This window comes from Mustelus asterias, chromosome 5 (genome assembly GCF_964213995.1).
Source record: "Mustelus asterias chromosome 5, sMusAst1.hap1.1, whole genome shotgun sequence".
Taxonomy (NCBI): Eukaryota; Metazoa; Chordata; class Chondrichthyes; order Carcharhiniformes; family Triakidae; genus Mustelus; species Mustelus asterias.
Genome location: NC_135805.1, coordinates 78,630,199 through 78,650,154, shown reverse-complemented (window position 1 = coordinate 78,650,154; position 19,956 = coordinate 78,630,199). Strand labels below are relative to the sequence as shown.

At 41.9% G+C, this 19,956-nt stretch overlaps 1 protein-coding gene across 2 annotated transcripts in view; it reads right to left on the bottom strand.

Moving 5' to 3' along the window:
- moxd1 (monooxygenase, DBH-like 1) overlaps positions 1–19,956 on the bottom strand; it is a 74,107-nt gene that overhangs the window by 28,226 nt on the left and 25,925 nt on the right. For both annotated transcript variants that reach the window (XM_078213727.1, XM_078213726.1), the window contains exons 3-6: positions 18,317–18,484; positions 18,074–18,157; positions 7,743–7,922; positions 5,151–5,253 (exon numbers count right to left, since the gene is read on the bottom strand). In XM_078213727.1, the coding sequence (XP_078069853.1) occupies positions 5,151–5,253; positions 7,743–7,922; positions 18,074–18,157; positions 18,317–18,484 (535 nt within the window). The remainder of the gene's footprint in view (positions 1–5,150; positions 5,254–7,742; positions 7,923–18,073; positions 18,158–18,316; positions 18,485–19,956) is intronic.

The window sequence follows — 19,956 nt, the reverse complement described above, 5'->3', positions numbered from 1 at the left end:
AGTTAGCAAGGTTGTTGAAAAACGTACAATATCCTGGCTTTGTAAATAAAGACTTAGAACTTCAAAACAATGAAATTAGGTTATATCTTTATAAAACAATGGTTAGACCTGAGATGAGGTTTGGTGGCCAATTCTGGGCACCACACTTTAAGAAGAATATCAAAGCTGCAGAGGTGACTGCCACGAGTAGGTTTACATTAACACTGCAAAGAAGTTAATGTTAAAATCCCCTGGTCACCACACTCCGACGCCTGTTCGGGTACACTGTGGGAGAATTTAGCATGGCCAATCCACCTAACCAGCACGTCTTTCAGGCTGTGGGAGGAAACCGGAGCACCCGAAGGAAACCACACAGACACGGGAAGAACGTGCAGACTCCACACAGACAGTGACCCAAGCCAGGAATTGAACCCAGGTCCCTGGCACTGTGAGGCAGCAATGCTAACCACTGTGCCACCCATATAGAATGGTGCCAGAGTTCAGTTACAAGCCAGAAGTAGAGAGGGATGAATTTTTCTGTCCCGCCTGCTACGGAAATTGGAGCGGGGTGTGGACCATGCAAAGGTCCATTGACCTCAGACAAGATTTTCCAGTTTTGGGGCGAGCGCGGCTGGAAAATTCTGCCCAGAAAGTTAAGGGGAGATGTGCTGGTATTGTTCTAAATCAGGATGGATCTTGACAGAGCAGATAGGAGAAACTACACTTACTGGCAGAAGGGTTGGTAACGTGAGGACACCGATTTAATGTAGTTGGTAAAATAATCAGAGGTTTCAGGAGCAAAACAAACTATGCAGCATGTTACTTTGATCTGGAATGTAATGCCTGAAAGGATACTTTCAAAAGTGTCAGGATCAATATTTGAGGAGGAAAAAATGGCTGGGCTGCGGGGAAACAACAAGGGAGCGGGACTAATCGGAGAGAAAGCTCTTTCAAATTGCTGGCACAGGCACAAACCCTGTATCATTCTACACTTCTGAGTCCAAGAGCTAAAATGTTTTTCTCCTATTTTTGCAACTGTAATATCTTCTTGAATAAAAGAAAAACAGGGTGGTTCAGCAAGTAGGTATTTATTTACATGAATATTGTTGAAATAGATTTCTGACTTGACAGAGTGGGAGATGTGCTCAAACACCATTCAGCATTCACTGGGAAACATCAATCCGCAAATGGAGCATTTCAGGGAGAATGGAGTTTCCACTCATTTATCCATGATAGGAATCTACCACCTATTGGCTGCCAAAATGTTGAGGCTTTGAATAAACAGAGTTTGTTAGTTGAATGATGGTTTGTTTGTAAATCAAGGAATTTAGTCCTCTACTGTAAAATTTGGATTTGTCTCTCATGGTGATCATAACAAAAATAATATTTGTTCTCGATATTTGTAATGCATGAAAGAGATGGATTTTGTAAGCTTCATGACTTTAAGAATTTGGGGGCTCTTTTATTGCCTCAATAGGTTCATTGTGAATCACATTGACTTTCTAGGTGGTGGAGAAGCAGTTGTTTCATAAGTGTGTACACATGCTAGGTGCAGTTGATCATCTCCTGAGATGAATGGATGCCATAATTATTATTAAAAACTATTTCATATCTAGAAGCTGATAGTCAAAAGTAAGACATCTATTTCTGATGGCTGTGACACATTATATATTCAATCTACAAATGAACTTGCAAGTCGATTGTTTAAAAAGTTAATATTGTGGCATTCAAATTGAATAGACAAAAACTAGCTTGGATGCTGAGTGCCTACTTTGGCATTATAGTTTTTTTATTCGTTTGTGGGACGTGGATGCTGCTCGTGGGGCCAGCATTTACTGCCCATCCCTAATTGCCCTTGAGAAGGTGGTGGTGAGCTGCCTTCTTGAACTGCTGTCCATGTGGTGTAGATACACCTATATTGCTGTTGGGGAGGGAGTTCCAGGATTTTGACCCAGTGTCAACGAAGGAATGGTGATATATTTCCAAGTCAGGATGGTGGACTGCTTGGAGGGGAAATTTCAGGTGCTGGTGTTCCCATGTGTCTGCTGTTCTTGTCCTTCTAGATTGTAGCATTCTTGGGTTTGGAAGGTGCTGTCTAAGGAGCCTTGGTAACCTCCTGCAGTGAATCTTGTAGGTGGTACACACTACTGACATTGTGCGTCAGTGGTGAAGGGAAAAATTGTTCGTGGATGGGGTGCCAAACAAGTGGGCTGCTTTATCCTGGATGGTGTTGTGATTTTTGAATGTTGCAGGAGCTTTATTCATCCAGTTAAGTGGAGGGTATTCCATCACACTCCTGACTTGTGCCTTTTAGGTAGTGCACAGACTTTGGGTAGTCAGCAGGTGAGTTACCCATTGCAGGATTGCTAGTCTCCAACCTGTCCTTGTAGCCACAGTATTTATATAGAACATTGAACATTACAGCGCAGTACGGGCCCTTCGGCCCTCGATGTTGCGCCGACCAGCGAAACCAATCTAAAGCCCCTCTAATCTACACTATTCCAATATCATCCATATGTTTATCCAATAACCATTTGAATTCTCTTAATGTTGATGAGTCCATTACTGCTGCAGGCAGGGCATTCCACGCCCTTACTACTCTTTGAGTAAAGAACCTACCTCTAACATCTGTCCTATATTTATCACCCCTCAATTTAAAGCTATGTCCCCTCATGTTAGCCATCACCATCCGAGGAAAAAGGTTCTCACTATCCACCCTATCTAATCCTCTGATCATCTTGTATGCCTCTATTAAGTCACCTCTTAACCTTCTTCTAACAAAAACTACCTCAAGTCCCTCAGCCTTTCCTCATACGATCTTCCCACCATACCAGGCAACATCCTGGTAAATCTCCTCTGCACCCTTTCCAACACTTCCACATCTTTCCTATAATGCGGCGACCAGAACGGTACGCAATACTCCAAGTGCAGCCGCACCAGAGTTTTGTACAGTTGCAGCATGACCTCATGGCTCCGAAACTCAATCCCTCTAATTACAAATGGGATTACTATCTCAATGGAAACAAATTAAAACATGCTACCGTGCAAAAGGGACCTGGGGGTCCTTGTGCATGAGACGCAAAAGCCCAGTCTGCAGGTACAACAGGTGATCAAGAAGGCAAATGGGATGTTGGCCTATATCGCGAGGGGGATAGAATATAAAAGCAGGGATGTCTTGATGCACCTGTACAGGGCATTGGTGAGGCTGCAGCTGGAATACTGTGTGCAGTATTGGTCCCCTTATATGAGGAAGGATATATTGGCATTGGAGGGAGTGCAGAGAAGGTTCACCAGGTTGATACCGGAGATGAGGGGTTTGGATTATGAGGAGAGGCTGAGGAGATTGGGTTTGTACTCGTTGGAGTTTAGAAGGATGAGGGGGGATCTTATGGAGACTTATAAGATAATGCGGGGGCTGGATAGGGTGGAGGCGGAGAGATTCTTTCCACTTAGTAAGGAAGTTAAAACTAGAGGACACAGCCTCAAAATAAAGGGGGGTCGGTTTAAGACAGAGTTGAGGAGGAACTTCTTCTCCCAGAGGGTGGTGAATCTCTGGAATTCTCTGCCCACTGAGGTGGTGGAGGCTACCTCGCTGAATATGTTTAAAGCGCGGATGGATGGATTCCTGATCGGTAAGGGAATTAAGGGTTATGGGGATCAGGCGGGTAAGTGGTACTGATCCATGTCAGATCAGCCATGATCTTATTGAATGGTGGGGCAGGCTCGAGGGGCTAGATGGCCTACTCCTGCTCCTATTTCTTATGTTCTTATGTTCTACCAATAAAAGCTAACACACCATATGCCTTCTTAACAACCCTATCAACCTGGCTGCCAACTTTCAGGGATCTATGCACATGGACACCCAGATCCCTCTGTCCATCCACACTACCAAGTATCTTTCCATTAGCCCAGTACTCTGTATTCCTGTTACTCCTTCCAAAGTGAATCACCTCACACTTTTCCGCATTAAACTCCATTTGCCACTCTCAGCCCAGCTCTGCAGCTTATCTATGTCCCTCTGTAACCTGCCACTTCCCTCCACACTGTCTACAACTCCACCAACTTTAGTGTCATCCGCAAATTTACTAATCCATCCTTCTACGCCCTCATCCAGGTCATTAATAAAAATGACAAACAGCAGTGGCCCCAAAACAGATCCTTGTGGTACACCACTAGTAACTGAACTCCAGGATGAATATTTCCCATCAACCACCACCCTCTGTTTTCTTACAGCTAGCCAATTCCTGATCCAAACCACTAAATCACCCTCAATCCCATGTGTCCATATTTTCTGCAATAGCTTACCATGGGGAACCTTATCAAACGCTTTGCCGAAATAATGACCAGTTCAGTTCAGTTTCTGGTCAATGATTACCCCAGGATGTTGATTGGGGGTGATTCAATGACGGTAATGCCATTGAACATCAAAGGGTGATGGTTCGATCCTCTCTTGCTGTAAATGGTTACCGCCTGGCACTTATGTGTCACGAATGTTTCTTAGGCACTTGTCAGCTCAAGCCTGAATATTGTCCAGTTCTTGCTGCATTTGGACATGGGCTGTTTATGGTGGGATATGGAGTATCTGAGTGCCTGGTGCTAATTTAGCTACCAGATCACTGGTAGTCTAATGGAAAGTGATAGATGGTTTTGTGGCATGTATTTGTTCAGACTTTGGCTGAAGCTTCAAAGGGCTCAAGACTCAATCCCTTTGGAGCTGGATCTCACTCAAGTCTGAATTCAGTAACATCAAATTTGTTTCTTTAGATTGGCTGACAGTCATGCAAAGGTTAGCCTATTTTTAGTTCTATTGTTGTTTTGTTGTCTTTAATGTTTGCTCCTGGTGGAATTAGGGCTTGATGGTACTCATTAGTGAATATCAAATTGGAAGGCTTGAAGCCTCAATTACAACATACATTGACCATATGTACAAACATCCAATAATTTATAATGCTAGCAATTATAAACAATAGCAATTCAAAACATTTTCCTGGAATTTTGCCTTTGGTGCTTTACTTTAGAGCAGACTCCTATTTCATAAAGTACAAATTGTCTCTATTTTGTTTTGTAGCAAAATGAAAAGATTAAAACAGGAAATTGGAAACTTAATAACATCTACCTGATCTATTATTAACTATTTTTTAGTAGATATGCAAAGGAGGAAATGCTCTTACCTTCCTGGTAATTTGTGTTATCATAATGCACTTCCATCATTACATAAACTGGATCGGCCGATGTTCCAAGTGAAAGTCCCACATCGGGGGGATAGGAAAATCCCTGTCATAATTACAGGAAAAACAATTGTAAAATTGTTACTTAATGCTGGTAATATGAACTTGAAAAAATAATTTCTAAACCCAAAATGTCAAAAGCATTAACAAATATGCATAAGGGCTTGGGGCAATTTCATTCAGAAATATTGTTTTAATAGTAATTTCTATTGCATTGTAAAATTCCTAATGTATGATTTAAAATATTACTCCTGTGGTGAGGTTTTACATAGATGAATGTAAGCTCTTAAACAATTTGAAAAGTGCATTGAGAGCACTGTGATGATGGTATGTGGTTCTTGTACATTTATATATTGATACTTATCCGTTCAAAGAACAAAAAAAACAATTGCATTTGTGTAGATAGGGGATAAAGTGCAAACCTTTAATAAAAAAAGGTTTAAAATGTACAATATATTTTGACAATGCTTTACAATAGTGTTGCCTGATACATCAATTGCTAGCACATGTTGCTAATTAAGAATCCAGATGTGGGTTAATTACGTTTTTGAACAGTGAATAAAAAACAAGAAAGAAATATCGCTATTAAAGCATGTAATCACATTACACGTATCTGCAGTTTTATATGTGTGTATTTTAGCTTTCATCTGCTTTTATTGGTAAAATGTTAAGATGAAAATCCTAGTATATAAGTGTCTTTGACAATTGTGCATACTTTACTGTTTCTTGGTTGATCTACTAAAATGTCAGTGCTGTGATGAATCCTTTGTATGAAAAAGGGAGCTGTCAACATGGTCAGCTCGGCTAATCAGCTGACACAGTGGTTAGCATTGCTGCCTCACAGCGCCAGGGACTGGGTTCAACTCCGGCCTTAGGTCACTGTCTGTGTGGAGTTTGCACATTCTCTCCATGTCTGCGAGGGTTTCCTCCGGGTGATCCAGGTTTCCTCCCACAGCCCAAAGATGTGCCAGTTAGGTGGATTGGCTGTGCTAAATTCCCACTTAGTGTCCTAAGATGAGGGAATTAGCAGGGTAAGTATGTGGAGTTACAGGTAAGATGCTCTGTCAGAGAGTTGGTTTAGACTCGATGGGCTGAATGACCTCTTTCTGCACTGTAGGGATTCTAAGATTCTAAATGCAACAGAAGTCAATAGAAGAAAGTTCAGCCAACAATGAACAGCTCTAACAGGGCATGTCATGGCAAAATGTAAGCAGTTAACCACACATGTTTTAGATGAAAGAAAGGGAGGTTTGGAAGACTCATTGTAACGAGCAAATGTTCTTAGCAGTAAAACTAATGAAGTTTAAGAGGTATTCATAACTGTTAAACAGAAAAGGAGAAGTTGCACAAAGATGTGCTATATCTCATGATTCAGTGCCAGAATTCTAGACTTTGATGAAGGAGAAATATAATGGGGGCTAAAGCAGCCAGTGGGCTGGGAGAAACAAGCTGAGGCCAAGTAGCGGGCTTCCCATTGGGCGTCATAGCCTCCATGCGCCTCCGGCCGCCGGATTTCCAGCCCGTCAGCTCTGCGCCGGAAATTGGTACAGAGCTAAATAAATTATGCAGATGGAGATTAGCTGCATGGAGGGGGGCTGGGGGCTGGGGGGCTGGGGGCTGGGGGGTGGGGGGGCTGGGGGGGGTGGGGGGGCTGGGGGGGGTGGGGGGGCTGGGGGGGGTGGGGGGGCTGGGGGGGGTGGGGGGGCTGGGGGGTGGGGGGGCTGGGGGGTGGGTGGCCCGGACACATCCGGGAAGCCAATAATCAGGGGTGGGGGGGGGTCACACGTCCAGCGATGCGGGATCACGAGGCTACAAGGCTGGCCAGCAATCGTGCTAGCCAGCAATCAGGAGGCTGGCAGTGCAGGGCTACAGTGCATGCACTGATCTCGCGAGATTCACGCTAGTGCACTCTGTGCACTGCAGAGTGTGGGAGATTCATTTAGAAAATCCCACTGGAAAAAAAAACCAGTGGGATTTACTCCAGTTTTTACCCAAACTTTGCACTTAGAATTTTTTTGGGGAGAATCCCACCCAATATTTTTGCACTTAATGATGGTAGATGTCTGTTAGGGAAATATACACATGAAGCATAAATGGTGAGTAAGGTGTTTTCTACTGAAATGTGTGAATGTGGCTAAATTTGGTGTGGGTATAAAGCTTATACTGGACAACATGTCTTAACAAGTAAGAAAAGATAGGAAAGGATTTTGCCGCTTCTTTGTAGGGCTGAAACGTGACCCAAGAAATGCTAGGTTCACAGTATAAAAAGGAATGTTATATGTTTGTGATATTATAAAAAGTTGCACTCAAAACAAAGAATTTTAATTAACCTATTATTAATCTGCATCTATAATGTTTTTTAACCCCTGGAAGATGTCATAAAAATTAATGACTCCAAACAATTGAGTAAAATTGACCCAAAACAGTGGTAGCAAAGAATCCGTTTTAAATATGTGCGTCATCTCTACTGTGCTGAACTAAAGGATTTGTAATTAGAGTTAAATAAATGAGCTTACTACAGTAGTAAGGACCTACCTTTCCTCCAATTGCCCATGCTAAAATGATACTTTCACAATTAAAAAAGTCATCAGGCATATTGGAATTGTAACATTCATGTCCAACTTCAAGTGCACTATCATTCAAGATGCTGTGACACTGATAAAGGAGAATATGATGTACCAAATGTTCATGACCTTTCTGAATAATCGGCTCAACCTGTGAATAAATGCAAAAGACGGTCAGTTGTCTTCTAATTTAAATCAGAAGCGAGCTTCCTTTCCTTCACCTGCACTATTATGCAATTACTTATATCACAGCTTCATAGGCAGCACCTTCCAAACCTACGACCACTACCATCTAGAAGGACAAGGGCAGCAGACATATGCATCACCTGGAAGTTCCCCTCAAGCCACCGACCATCCTAACTTGGAAATATATCGCCATTCCTTCACTGTCATTGGGTCAAAATCTTGGAACTTCCTCCCTAACAGCACCATGGGTGTGCCTACACCACATGGACTCCAATGGTTAAAGAAGGCAACTCACCATCGCCTCCTCAAGGGTAATTAGGAAGGGCTAATAAATGCTGGCCTAGCCAATGAAGCTCACATCATCCGAATGAATCAAAAAAGTACTGGTGATATTGTTCCATTGCTGCCAAAAAGAAACAATCAAATTTGAGATAATTGATCAGATTTAGAGGGGTTGAGTCAGATTTGTTCACATTTATAACCTTCTGAACCTCACATTGCAATTAGCTATGGGAGAGACCAAATCTGACAACATTCACTGAGATGACAATAGTAGAAGTTATAGATGTGGATATCAGCATAAAGAACCTTCTTCAAGGTTTTGAGGTTTTGGAGAAACAAGTCATGATGATGATCAAATTTAGTGTTAACTACCTAGATTTTTCGAAGTCTTGTGGCACAATCGGTAGCACCTCTAAGCCAGAAGCTCTAGGTTTGAGTCCCTCCCCAGAACTTGATGGTCAAGGAAGGAGCGTTCATAACGTAGCCAATAGGTTGACTATCAGGCTGCAAAATCCTCCCAACACCAACAGGAGAGGTCACACATGCTTAATGTGGAGTGGTGCCCCTCGAGCTTTCATCCTCTGACTTCAGCTGCTCCTGTACTAATGAACATCTGCCTCTAGATGGAGCCTAGGCAATCTAAAACTGGATTTTTTGAAACATTTATTTACATTTACTGTATATTGTGGAGGGAAATCTCCAGCCAGTGTCACACAGGAGGGATCCTCTGGTTCCGCTGGCAGTGCGCACCTGTCCCGTGGATTTCACGGTGGCCTGGCGTGACATCAATGGGAAATCCCATTGACGGCAGCAGGACCAGAGAATTCCACCGCTAGCGAACAGCATGCCACCCCCTCCCACTGAGAAACACGCAACTGCGAGGCCGGAGAATTCACCCCACTATTTTTTATACTTTTAAAGTTCTTTTATTATTTTATTTTGGAATGTTAAGTATTTGGGAATGGACAGCAGGGGGGAATTTTCTGTCCTCGCCACGCCTAGTGCAGATCGCGCCAATCCGGGAAAATTGTGTGCGGGCCTAAAAATGGGTTTAGAGCCCAGCGCCAACCGGTTTGCAATCTTCGCGGACCCTTGCTACAGCCGCAAACCAGATCTCGCCCAGAAAGGGCACAAGGCCGATGAGCATATTTAAAGAAGCATTTAAACATGCTTAACTGTTTGATGCCAGATTCTCCCAACTGCAGGGATTTTCCGACCATCGGGCGCGATAAGAACCCGGCAAAAATCACTACTCCTCTCCACTAGCAGAGATCAGGCGTGATGGCCACACCAGGTGGAGGGGGGAGAGGGGGAGGCTATTGAAGCCCCTGGTAGTCGGCGACATGGCTGGGCAGTGCCAAGAGATTGGGGGCCGGAGTGGGGGTAGGGCATGACAGTGGGGTCATGAAGGGACGAAGCATGATGGGGGCACAAAGTGGTTGGGCATAAAGTGGGGCTTTGATGGGGAGGTTTGATGGGGGTCTATGACGGGATGTCAGAAAGGGGTGAGACATGAACGGGGCTATTTCGGGGGGGCTATGATGGGGGGGACTATGAAAGGGAGGTCATGAAGAGGTCGGGCATAAAAGAGGGCATGTCGGGGGTGATGAAAGGGGAACTCATTGGGAAGGCCTCAATGCTGGCAATCCATGTTGGGGTGGGGATGGGGAAAGATGCCGCTGATGATTGGGGTGGGAAGTCTTCCAGTGCACTGTGAGATCGGGACGTCCTTTCAAAACGGTACCCCAGCGCTTTGCAGCCGGGCTCACTGGCATGTTCTGGCACTGCCCCTCCCAGAACCGGCACGTAACTCCCCACTCTCCCAAAAAATGACAGTGTGGGACGATTGACGTCTGGTCCATGCTGAACAGACTGGGTCACTCCAGTTTTCTCGCCGTTATGACAGACAATTTCTGGGAAAAATTCTGCCCATAATGTTTTAATGTTTATTTTCAGCTGTGAAAAATCCAAAAATACCTAACTATGCAGTTTTTCTTATATATTTAGTGATTTATTTCATTTTTCAAGTTATTCGAGGAATACACAGTACTGCACATGTAGGGTACAACTTTTCTGGATGAGAAATGTCCAAAGAAACTTAATTCTGATTTTAACATTCATTTCTCTAGAAACCTAAGATTCGCTTAAAGTCTTGAACAACAAAGAACAAAGAACAAAGAACAGTACAGCACAGGAAACAGGCCCTTCGGCCCTCCAAGCCTGTGCCGCTCCTTGGTCCAACTAGACCAATCGTTTGTATCCCTCCATTCCCAGGCTGCTCATGTGACTATCCAGGTAAGTCTTAAACGATGTCAGCGTGCCTGCCTCCACCACCCTACTTGGCAGCGCATTCCAGGCCCCCACCACCCTCTGTGTAAAAAACGTCCCTCTGATGTCTGAGTTATACTTCGCCCCTCTCAGCTTGAGCCCGTGACCCCTCGTGATCGTCACCTCCGACCTGGGAAAAGGCTTCCCACTGTTCACCCTATCTATACCCTTCATAATCTTGTATACCTCTATTAGATCTCCCCTCATTCTCCGTCTTTCCAAGGAGAACAACCCCAGTCTACCCAATCTCTCCTCATAGCTAAGACCCTCCATACCAGGCAACATCCTGGTAAACCTTCTCTGCACTCTCTCCAATGCCTCCACGTCCTTCTGGTAGTGCGGCGACCAGAACTGGACGCAGTACTCCAAATGTGGCCTAACCAGCGTTCTATACAGCTGCATCATCAGACTCCAGCTTTTATACTCTATACCCCGTCCTATAAAGGCAAGCATACCATATGCCTTCTTCACCACCTTCTCCACCTGTGTTGCCACCTTCAAGGATTTGTGGACTTGCACACCTAGGTCCCTCTGTGTTTCTATACTCCTGGTGACTCTGCCATTTATTGTATAACTCCTCCCTACATTATTTCTTCCAAAATGCATCACTTCGCATTTATCCGGATTAAACTCCATCTGCCCAATTTTCCAGCCTATCTATATCCTGCTGTATTGCCCGACAATGCTCTTCGCTATCCGCAATTCCAGCTTTTAGGAATGCAGCTACAACTTTAAGTGAGCACTTACTGTAATTACTTAATTAGCTGCTTAATTAGCAACTGTAGACTGAAGGGAAATACATTAAGTTCATTAATAATATCACAGAATGCAAAATTATGTATAATTTTCTTTAATATACTCATGAAAGTATACATTAATAAAAATTCCCTTCAAATTATCTAAATAAATGTCAAAATATCATGAAAGTTTCAACAATTACTTTAAGCAATCTATTTATCATCCTGCCATTTACCATTCGAAAGCTCCATGTGAACAGGATCAGTTTTTCCATATTAATTGTGTCACATAAACACATAGACAGATGTGTATATATTTATTCTTCCAACTGTGGAAAAATTACAGTTGGATCACTTCTCTTTCATGCGATATTTTCTGTTCACACTTTGTTTCATTGAAAATATCACGTAACTTCAAAAATCCATGAGAGAAAAATAAAATCGGCAGCTATGTAGATCATGGCATACTAAATATCCTATATTACAGTGCATTTGACATTGAAAATTGCAACAAATGTAGAAAGTCATTGCATGCAGGCAAATGGTTTGGAGTGTTCTTCACTACGTGGTTCACTGAAAAACATCAAGGGTGAAAGGCAAGTAAACAAGACCAACCCAACCAATACAATGTTTCCATATGTGCAATATGTCAAAGATAAAAATGTTTCACAATGTGAAAGAATCATTAGATTTGCAACAGCTGGAGTTCATTGTTGTGCATTGTAGGATTTGCAGAGTTACTTGAGGAGGGCAGATGTCTTTATGATCATGTTAGTATCAACATGGAAGGCCAAAGTGTTTGAAGCAGGAAGGAAGAACCAGAGAATGGGAGTTCAGGGCAAGTTTTGATTTGATTTGATTTATTATTGTCACATGTATTAACATACAGTGAAAAGTACTGTTTCTTGCGCACTATACAGCCAAAAGGAAATGAGAGAGTGCAGAATGTAGTGTTAAAGTCATAGCTAAGGTTTAGAGAAAGATCAACTTAATGCAAGGTAAGTCCATTCAAAAGTCTGACAGCAGCAGGGAAGAAGCTGTTCGTGAGTCGGTTGGTACATGACCTCAGACTTTTGTATCTTTTTCCCGCAGGAAGAAGGTGGAAGAGAGAATGTCCGCCGTGCGTGGGGTCCTTAATTATGCTGGCTGCTTTGCCGAGGCAGCAGGAAGTGTGGACAGAGTCAATGGATGGGAGACTGGTTTGCGTGATGCATTGGGCTACATTCACAACCTTTTGTAGTTCCTTGCGGTCTTGGGCAGAGCAGGAGCCATACCAAGCCATGATACAACCAGAAAGAATGCTTTCTATGGTGCATCTGTAAAGGTTGGTGAGAGTAGTAGCTGACATGCCAAATTTCCTTAGTCTTCTGAGAAAGTAGAGGTGTTGGTATTGTCAGTGCTTGAACGTGTGCTGCAGTATTCCACCTCCGTTGAATGTATTATCTCCAAATTTACAGATGATACAAAATTAGGTGGGAGGCTGAACTGTGAGGAGGATGCAGAAATGCTTCAACGTGATTTGGACAGGCTGAGTGTGTAGGCATCTGCATGACAGATGCAGTATAATGTGGATAAATATGTGGTTATCCACTTTGGTAGCAATAATAGGAAGGCAGATTATTACTTGAATAAGTGTAAATTGAGAGAGGTGGACACTCAACAAGACCTTGGAGTCCTTGTGCATCAGTCGCTGAAAGTAAGCGGGACAGTAAAGAAGACAAATGGTATGTTGGCCTTCATAGTGAGAGGATTTGAGTGTAGGGATAGGGATGTTTTGCTACAACTATACAGGGCATTGGTGAAGCCACATCTGGAATATTGTGTGCAGTTTCCGTGTCCTTATCTGAGGAAGGATGTCCTTGCTATAGAGGGAGTACGGTGAAAGTTTACTAGGCTGATCCCTGGGATGGCAGGTCAGTCATATGAGGAAAGACTAAGTCGGTTGGTATTTTATTCACTGGAATTTATAAGAGTGAGAGGGGATCTCATAGAAAATTATAAAATTCTAACAGGGTTAGACAGGGTAGATTCAGAAAGAATGTTCCCAATGGTGGGTGAGTTCAGAACTAGGGGTCATAGTTTGAGGATAAGGGGTAAACCTTTTAGAATTGAGGTGAGGAGAAATTTCTTCACCCAGAGGGTGGTGAATGTGGGGAATTCACTACAACATAATGTAGTTGAGGCCAAAATGTTGTCTGATTTCAAGAAGAAATTAGATATAGCTCTTGGGGCTAAAGGGATCAAAGGATATGAGGGGAAGGAGGGATCAGGATATTGAATTCAATAATCAGCCATGATCAAAATGATTGGCGGGGCAGGGTTGAAGGGCAGAATGGCCTACTCCTGCTTCTAGTTTCTATGTTTCTATGTTTAACTGTGGATGTCAAACTGTTGGATATAGTCCAGGAGGCTCCTTCAAAATTTTGTCAACATTTTTGAATGACGATAAAACTTAAGGTCTAAAATAAAATTCAGAGAACCAAAGGAAGTTGGACGGGGATATCACTGAGATGATGGTTCGCATTAAAAAAACCAAATCAATGGAATTCAATGTGACCAATTTCAAGGTAGCACATTAGGGTAAAAAAGATAAAACTAATAATCATACACTGAATGGAAGCAAGTTGGCGGCAAGATTTGGAGGAATGGAGAGTTTAGGGGTTCAAATTCATAATACTTTAAAACCAGCACTTGAAGTGGATAAGCTCAGAAATATAAGATAATAAATGTTGGGCATACGGTGAGATGTACACAGTATCCAAGTTGAAACCTTCGTAAGATCGTAGTTAAAATTATTGAGTGCAGTTTTGGGCCAAATGAAATGGTTGAGCCTGGAATAAGGAAATATAAATGTGAAGTATAGGGAATTTGTGGGGGATAACGGAATGTGAGGGGTGAGGGCCAAACGCCCTTTCTGTTTTTACTATAACTGGGATGAAGTCCCACAGCACAGAGCTGGCCTTTTAAACAGCCTGCCTCCACACCAAACAGCCGTGTGGCTGACTCTGAACCTTTTCCTCTGTTGGCTGTCTCAATTGCAGCCCACACTCGATCCTCCACAATGCTGGGCACTTGCTCCTGAGGTGCGTGAGCTGAGCCAGGAATTTTCCTGACTCCTGTCACCTGCCTCGAGGATGAAAATTCAGCCCTATTTGTTTTTGTTAATTCTATAAATTGTCTCCATCCCCTTATTATATTCTGGACCAGTACAATTCCCATTCAAATGCCAATCTCATCCATGGACATCACCCCGCATGACAATTCAATGAAAAACCAGGAAATTATTCATCAGGATCTATACACATAAATTTTTGGAAGATTATTCATTTCTGACAGACTTATAAATCGTAACCTGTATTATGCAACACTATCCTTAAACAAAGATGAATTATTAAGATTAGTGCCGTGTGATTTAGGGACGAATGTAATGTAAAAGACCACACTGTTACTGATCTTTCATGATTAATCTGTTATCCTCTTACAATTTTCCCAATAAAACAAGCACTGTCTGTGCAATATGCGAGCTGAACTCTTCCTAGACTGAGACTCTTTGTGTTCTTCCACTGGGTTTTCGAAAAAATCCAATGCTGGAAACATTCAATGGTCTAACACTTGAGTTGCTGCTAGCAACAAGATATGCGAGTTCTAATCCAGTATCATGTGGTCACGAGTTGCTAATGGCAAGTAACTGTAATTTCAACTGTCAAATTCCAGTCTTTGCTTACATTATCCGTGTCTGCCACGGTTTTAAACACCTGGATCATGTCCTCTTATAACCTTTTTGCCACTACTTAAAACAGATTGAATTTTGAATATATCTTCGTAACTTAGAGATCAAATTCCATAAGCAGATCTATTGCTCTTCTCTGAACCCTGTCTTTTTTATATCCTTTTCACAGTAGCAACTGGTTAAACTGCTGTTCTTAATTAATTGCACAAAACTTCACCACTATGTTAAAACTACATTACAATTTGTGGATAAAAATGATTCAACACCTAAGTTGTCATTTAATGATATAGTGGTACATGCAAGCCGAACATACACACATATCTGCAAGTTCTTGCCTAATCTCTACATATTATAAATATTAAATTACTGTTGGCAACATAGATAGATAAATATTTCCAATTGATATTCCTCTGTCCAATAACAAAGATGCATTAGCCCATTTAAATTAACACCCCATTAAAAAAGCAGACACCGGAATTTTTGAGAGATGAATTAAATACTCCTCTTCTAATATTGCCAAACTGTAATTTCACAATACTACTGATTCCCAACACAATTTAATCAGATTAAGAAATTGTTTATTGAAGAAATTGACCTGAAACATTTTGCCATTCACTGCACTTTAATATTGTCAAAAGGAGAGACATGTTGCCAAAGCGTTTTGTCTCGTACTCATCAAAATTGCCAAATTTCAAAAAATCAGTTTATACTATCATAAAAACAGGAAATGCTGAATAAACTCAGCAGGTCTGGCATCATTTGTGGAAAGAAAAAGTGGGCGGAATTATACAAAACAAATTCTAAATGCTGAATGAGCGAGGAAATGGTAGAGTTTCAGACTCATTTTTTAGGCAATTTTGAAAATGCTATCTTATGGGATTCAGTGCAATAAAAGTAGCAGGATGCGATTCTCACTAGTTTGGGGGGGGGGGGGTGGGGTGGAGCCTAGGTTTGCTAGGGATGCTGGCTGCTGAACTCTAGGGGTGCCATTGTGCAGGCACCCTGATCTCCCAGTATACTGGGAGATCGCCTGCCGTTCCCCGCCCCCCCCACCCCACACACCCTATGGACATTAAGATCCCCCCCACAGACATTGGGACACCCCGCAGATCAGTACCCCTGCAGTGTTCCCTCGCACCACGCCAATTGCCCCCTGGCAGAGTTCCCTTCCTCCCGCCACCCCCCCCCCCCCACCCCACCACTGATCCCCCCTTAGCAGAGTTCCCTCCAGCCCACCCCTGCAGAGCGCCTCCCTTATCTCCCCATCTCTCCACCATAGCCTCACCCTTCTCTGGCTCTGCCCTCACTCTGGCTCTGCTCCCCTGACACTGTCCTGGCACAGTTATAGTGGGCACTGCCTGGCTGGCACTGCCCCATGGGCACTGTTCAGCCCTGACCCCAATCACCTGAGAGCTTCAATAGCCTCCGATCCCCTCGACAGGACCATCATGTCTGATCCCCGCTGGTAGGGACCATAAGTGATTCTCGCTGGGGAGAATGTCGGCTGGTAAAGATAAGTGAGCCATAAAAATAGCATCCAGGACTCGTTAATAACTTTAAATTTTTCTGGGCGTGAAGTTGATTTCACCGGCAAAACAGTGCCAGTACAATCAGGGGAGGTGAAAAACCGAGCGCGAACCCGATTTTTGCCTCTCACGCAATCCTACCACCTCACCTCACTGAAAGTCAGGTGGGACAAGGTTGTAACATCGCGCCCAGTTAATGTTTCGGGTCTAAATGACCCATCTATAGAATAACAATTTATGCTACAGAAGGAGGTGATTGATTGGCAAGTTGACTTTAATTGGTCATGGCACTGCTGTGGAGAAAGCAACAGGAAACTGTAGGCTCCCCAACCTCCCAGAAAATTCAAAAAAGGTGCAAGGCTTAAATATATTCCTTTGGTCAGTGCCCTTTCCTCCTGCAGTATAAAATTGTAAAGAGGCTGGGAGTATAGATTACCCAAGGCGTTCCTCCATCAACATCATGTGGGTTTCTCTCCCAGCTCACGTCTCCCTCACTCTGACCCAGGGGTAAAATTGGGGCTTAAAACATTACTGAGGCTCATACACTCCAGTCGCTCAACCTCTATCTTTCCCAGTGCCATCCAGTTGGAAAATACCTATTAACATAATACCACCATGTTTTAAGCACTTGGCCTTTTCTGAGTTATACCCCAATGTCCAACATACACTTACGTCACTAGTTATGGGAATTTTTAAAAATCTCCTCTTGTCTCTGGATTTATAATGTAAGTGTAACTGGGAGTTTTAGTTGGTGGAGGTAATTTTATGGTAGATTAAGCTTTTTTAATCTTCACTGTTCTACAGCAAGTACAAAAATTGAAACCATTGCTAACATGTTAAGAAAACTTCATGTCCTCCATTGTGAAGGATCGTTGCTCATTCCCAGAGATGTTCTTTACAAATAGACAAAAGCATACAATAATTCTCATATTCTGATATTTTCCTTCGAGATTTTAGGGAAAAATGGTGTCCATTTTACCCATTTGTAGAATGGTTTAGATGCCACAATGTTCTCCACATACAGGTCCAGTTGAAGCTCTTTTTGAAGTATTTCTACTTTCAAAAGCTAACATATTCATCTCAGTCATATTCTTTCAAAGGCTAACATGGGATAAACTTTCAAGATCAAACGTTATCTACAGAGTGTCATTTGCATCCAATGTGACTCAAATTCAGTATAATTAACATATATCCTAGCTTTAACTTGGTTGTCCTGTCTCCCAAACAAGGATAATCTGCTGACAAGCCAGTTCCTCAAAATTAAGCTCCATCTCGTGCACTGCAGTGAATTCCATCCTAACAATTCCATACAAGGCCATAGCTCACCAAACTGTATAGAACGGGGACAAGAGTAAAGAAATCGGGAACTCAACAGAGTGAAACAATCTTCTAAAATTCGCCCTCTGCTGCCCTGAACTCCAGGGATACACATAATGCTCTAAATTGTAGTCTCTTATTTGCAGATACTAAAAATTAAACATTTTTTTATGAATTGAAAAGTTGTATTGCTTACCCTTATCACATGATGCTTTTTGGTCAAGGTTGGCAGTTTAAAGATTTGACACCAGTAGGTAGTGTCCTTTATAGGTAGTGAGACCTGTCTTGAACAAAATAAACCCAACGGTTTAATTTTTTTTGTTTAAGGTGATTTTTTTGGTAACAGAAAAGAAAAACAATTCATAATAGTTACATATAGATTATTCTTAGGATTTTATAATAGGTCGGAAGCTATTAATTCTCAATACTGCATACTTACGTTATAATGTCGTATGTTAAATACGAGGGCGTCATTAGGAATAAAAGTGTCCATCACAGGGTTCAATAAATGAAGACTTTTCCTCCCACGGTTTAATTCATGATAGTGTGGATTATCTTGCTTCACATCTTCAGGGTGATAAGCCCAAATCACCCTAACTGTATTTTCCTGACCACAAGCAATGAAGAAAAGACAAACTGTGGAATAATACATTGATTCTCTGATTCTAAATACATGAAACAAATTGTTTTTATTATTCATTGAACTCATTAACAATGTCTAATACTAATTCAGAGGAAAAATAAGCCAAGACCGTTTAAGTTGATAGAATATGAGAATATATAACCAAAACAATAAGGTATACATTTTGCAAGGGTTTGCTTGAAAGCATTCTCATACGTTGTGCAGAAGAGGTTTACAGGAATGTTTCCAGGAATGAGAAAATTCAGTTATGAGGATAGATTGGAGAGGCTGGTACTGTCCTCCTTGGAGAGAAGAAGACTAAGAGGAGATTTGATAGAGATGTTCAAAATTATGAGGCAGCTGGACAGAGTAGATGGGCAAAAACTGTTCCCGCTTGTAAAAGGATCAAGAACAAAAGGGCACAAATTTCAAATAATTTGCAAAAGATGCAAATGTGATGTGAGAATAACATTTCGCACAAGGAGTGGTTCAGGTTTGGAATGCACTGCCTGGAAGTTTGGTGGAGACAGTTTCAATCGAGGCATTCAAGAGGGCATTAGATGATTATCTGAATGGAAACAATGCACAGGGGAATGGCACTAAGCTAAGTCATAATGCCCATTTGGAGAGCCAGTGTCAGACACAATGGGCCAAATGGTCTTCTTCTGTGCCATAAAAATTCTGTGATTCTGAATTTGATCCAAGTATGGAGTCACCAGAACATCATACTTTGTTTGTATTCAGTTATCACACTTGCATGAGAAAGGGATTAAAAAATTATAGAGAAATGCAAATGCAGTGTTATTACAGAAAAAATAACACTGACTGCAAATATACAAAGAACGAGCTGTAAAGAAAGAATGAAGAAATTTAAGACGTCCTTTAAAGAAGGATTAGTAAAATGTTCCTCAAATATATAACATATCAAATGGTACAGATAAAGTAAATCCAGACCATTACATTATGTTAGGCTACTAAAGTATAAGCATAAGATATAAATTGATATCAGAGGAAAGTAACTTTCAAACAATTATTGGTACTTAAAACAGTTGGAATAATCTAGCAACAGGCAAAAATGGTTTATTTGAAATACAATTAGAACTCATGATGGGATAACTGAAGTTGGTTGCAATGTTAAATGAAGACCAACATATGCCAGTTCAAGTGACAGTAAACCACCCCATGACAGTAGTCGAAGTATAGCAGGGACTAACCTAACAGGGCTTTTTTTATTCTGATTTTTCTTATGTTGTTGGGTAAGTACTTTTGAGATTTACATCCTTATTTTTCAAAAAGTTTTTTGTTTTCAAAGGATTTGTCATAAACAATGAATAAAGTGGTAAGCATGGCAACTTTACAATTCAATTTAGCTAATAGTGAGCCAATCATGACTGAGCTGTAACAATGATCTCACCACTCTTTGATCAGTTAATGTAGCATTTACCATGATGAAAAAT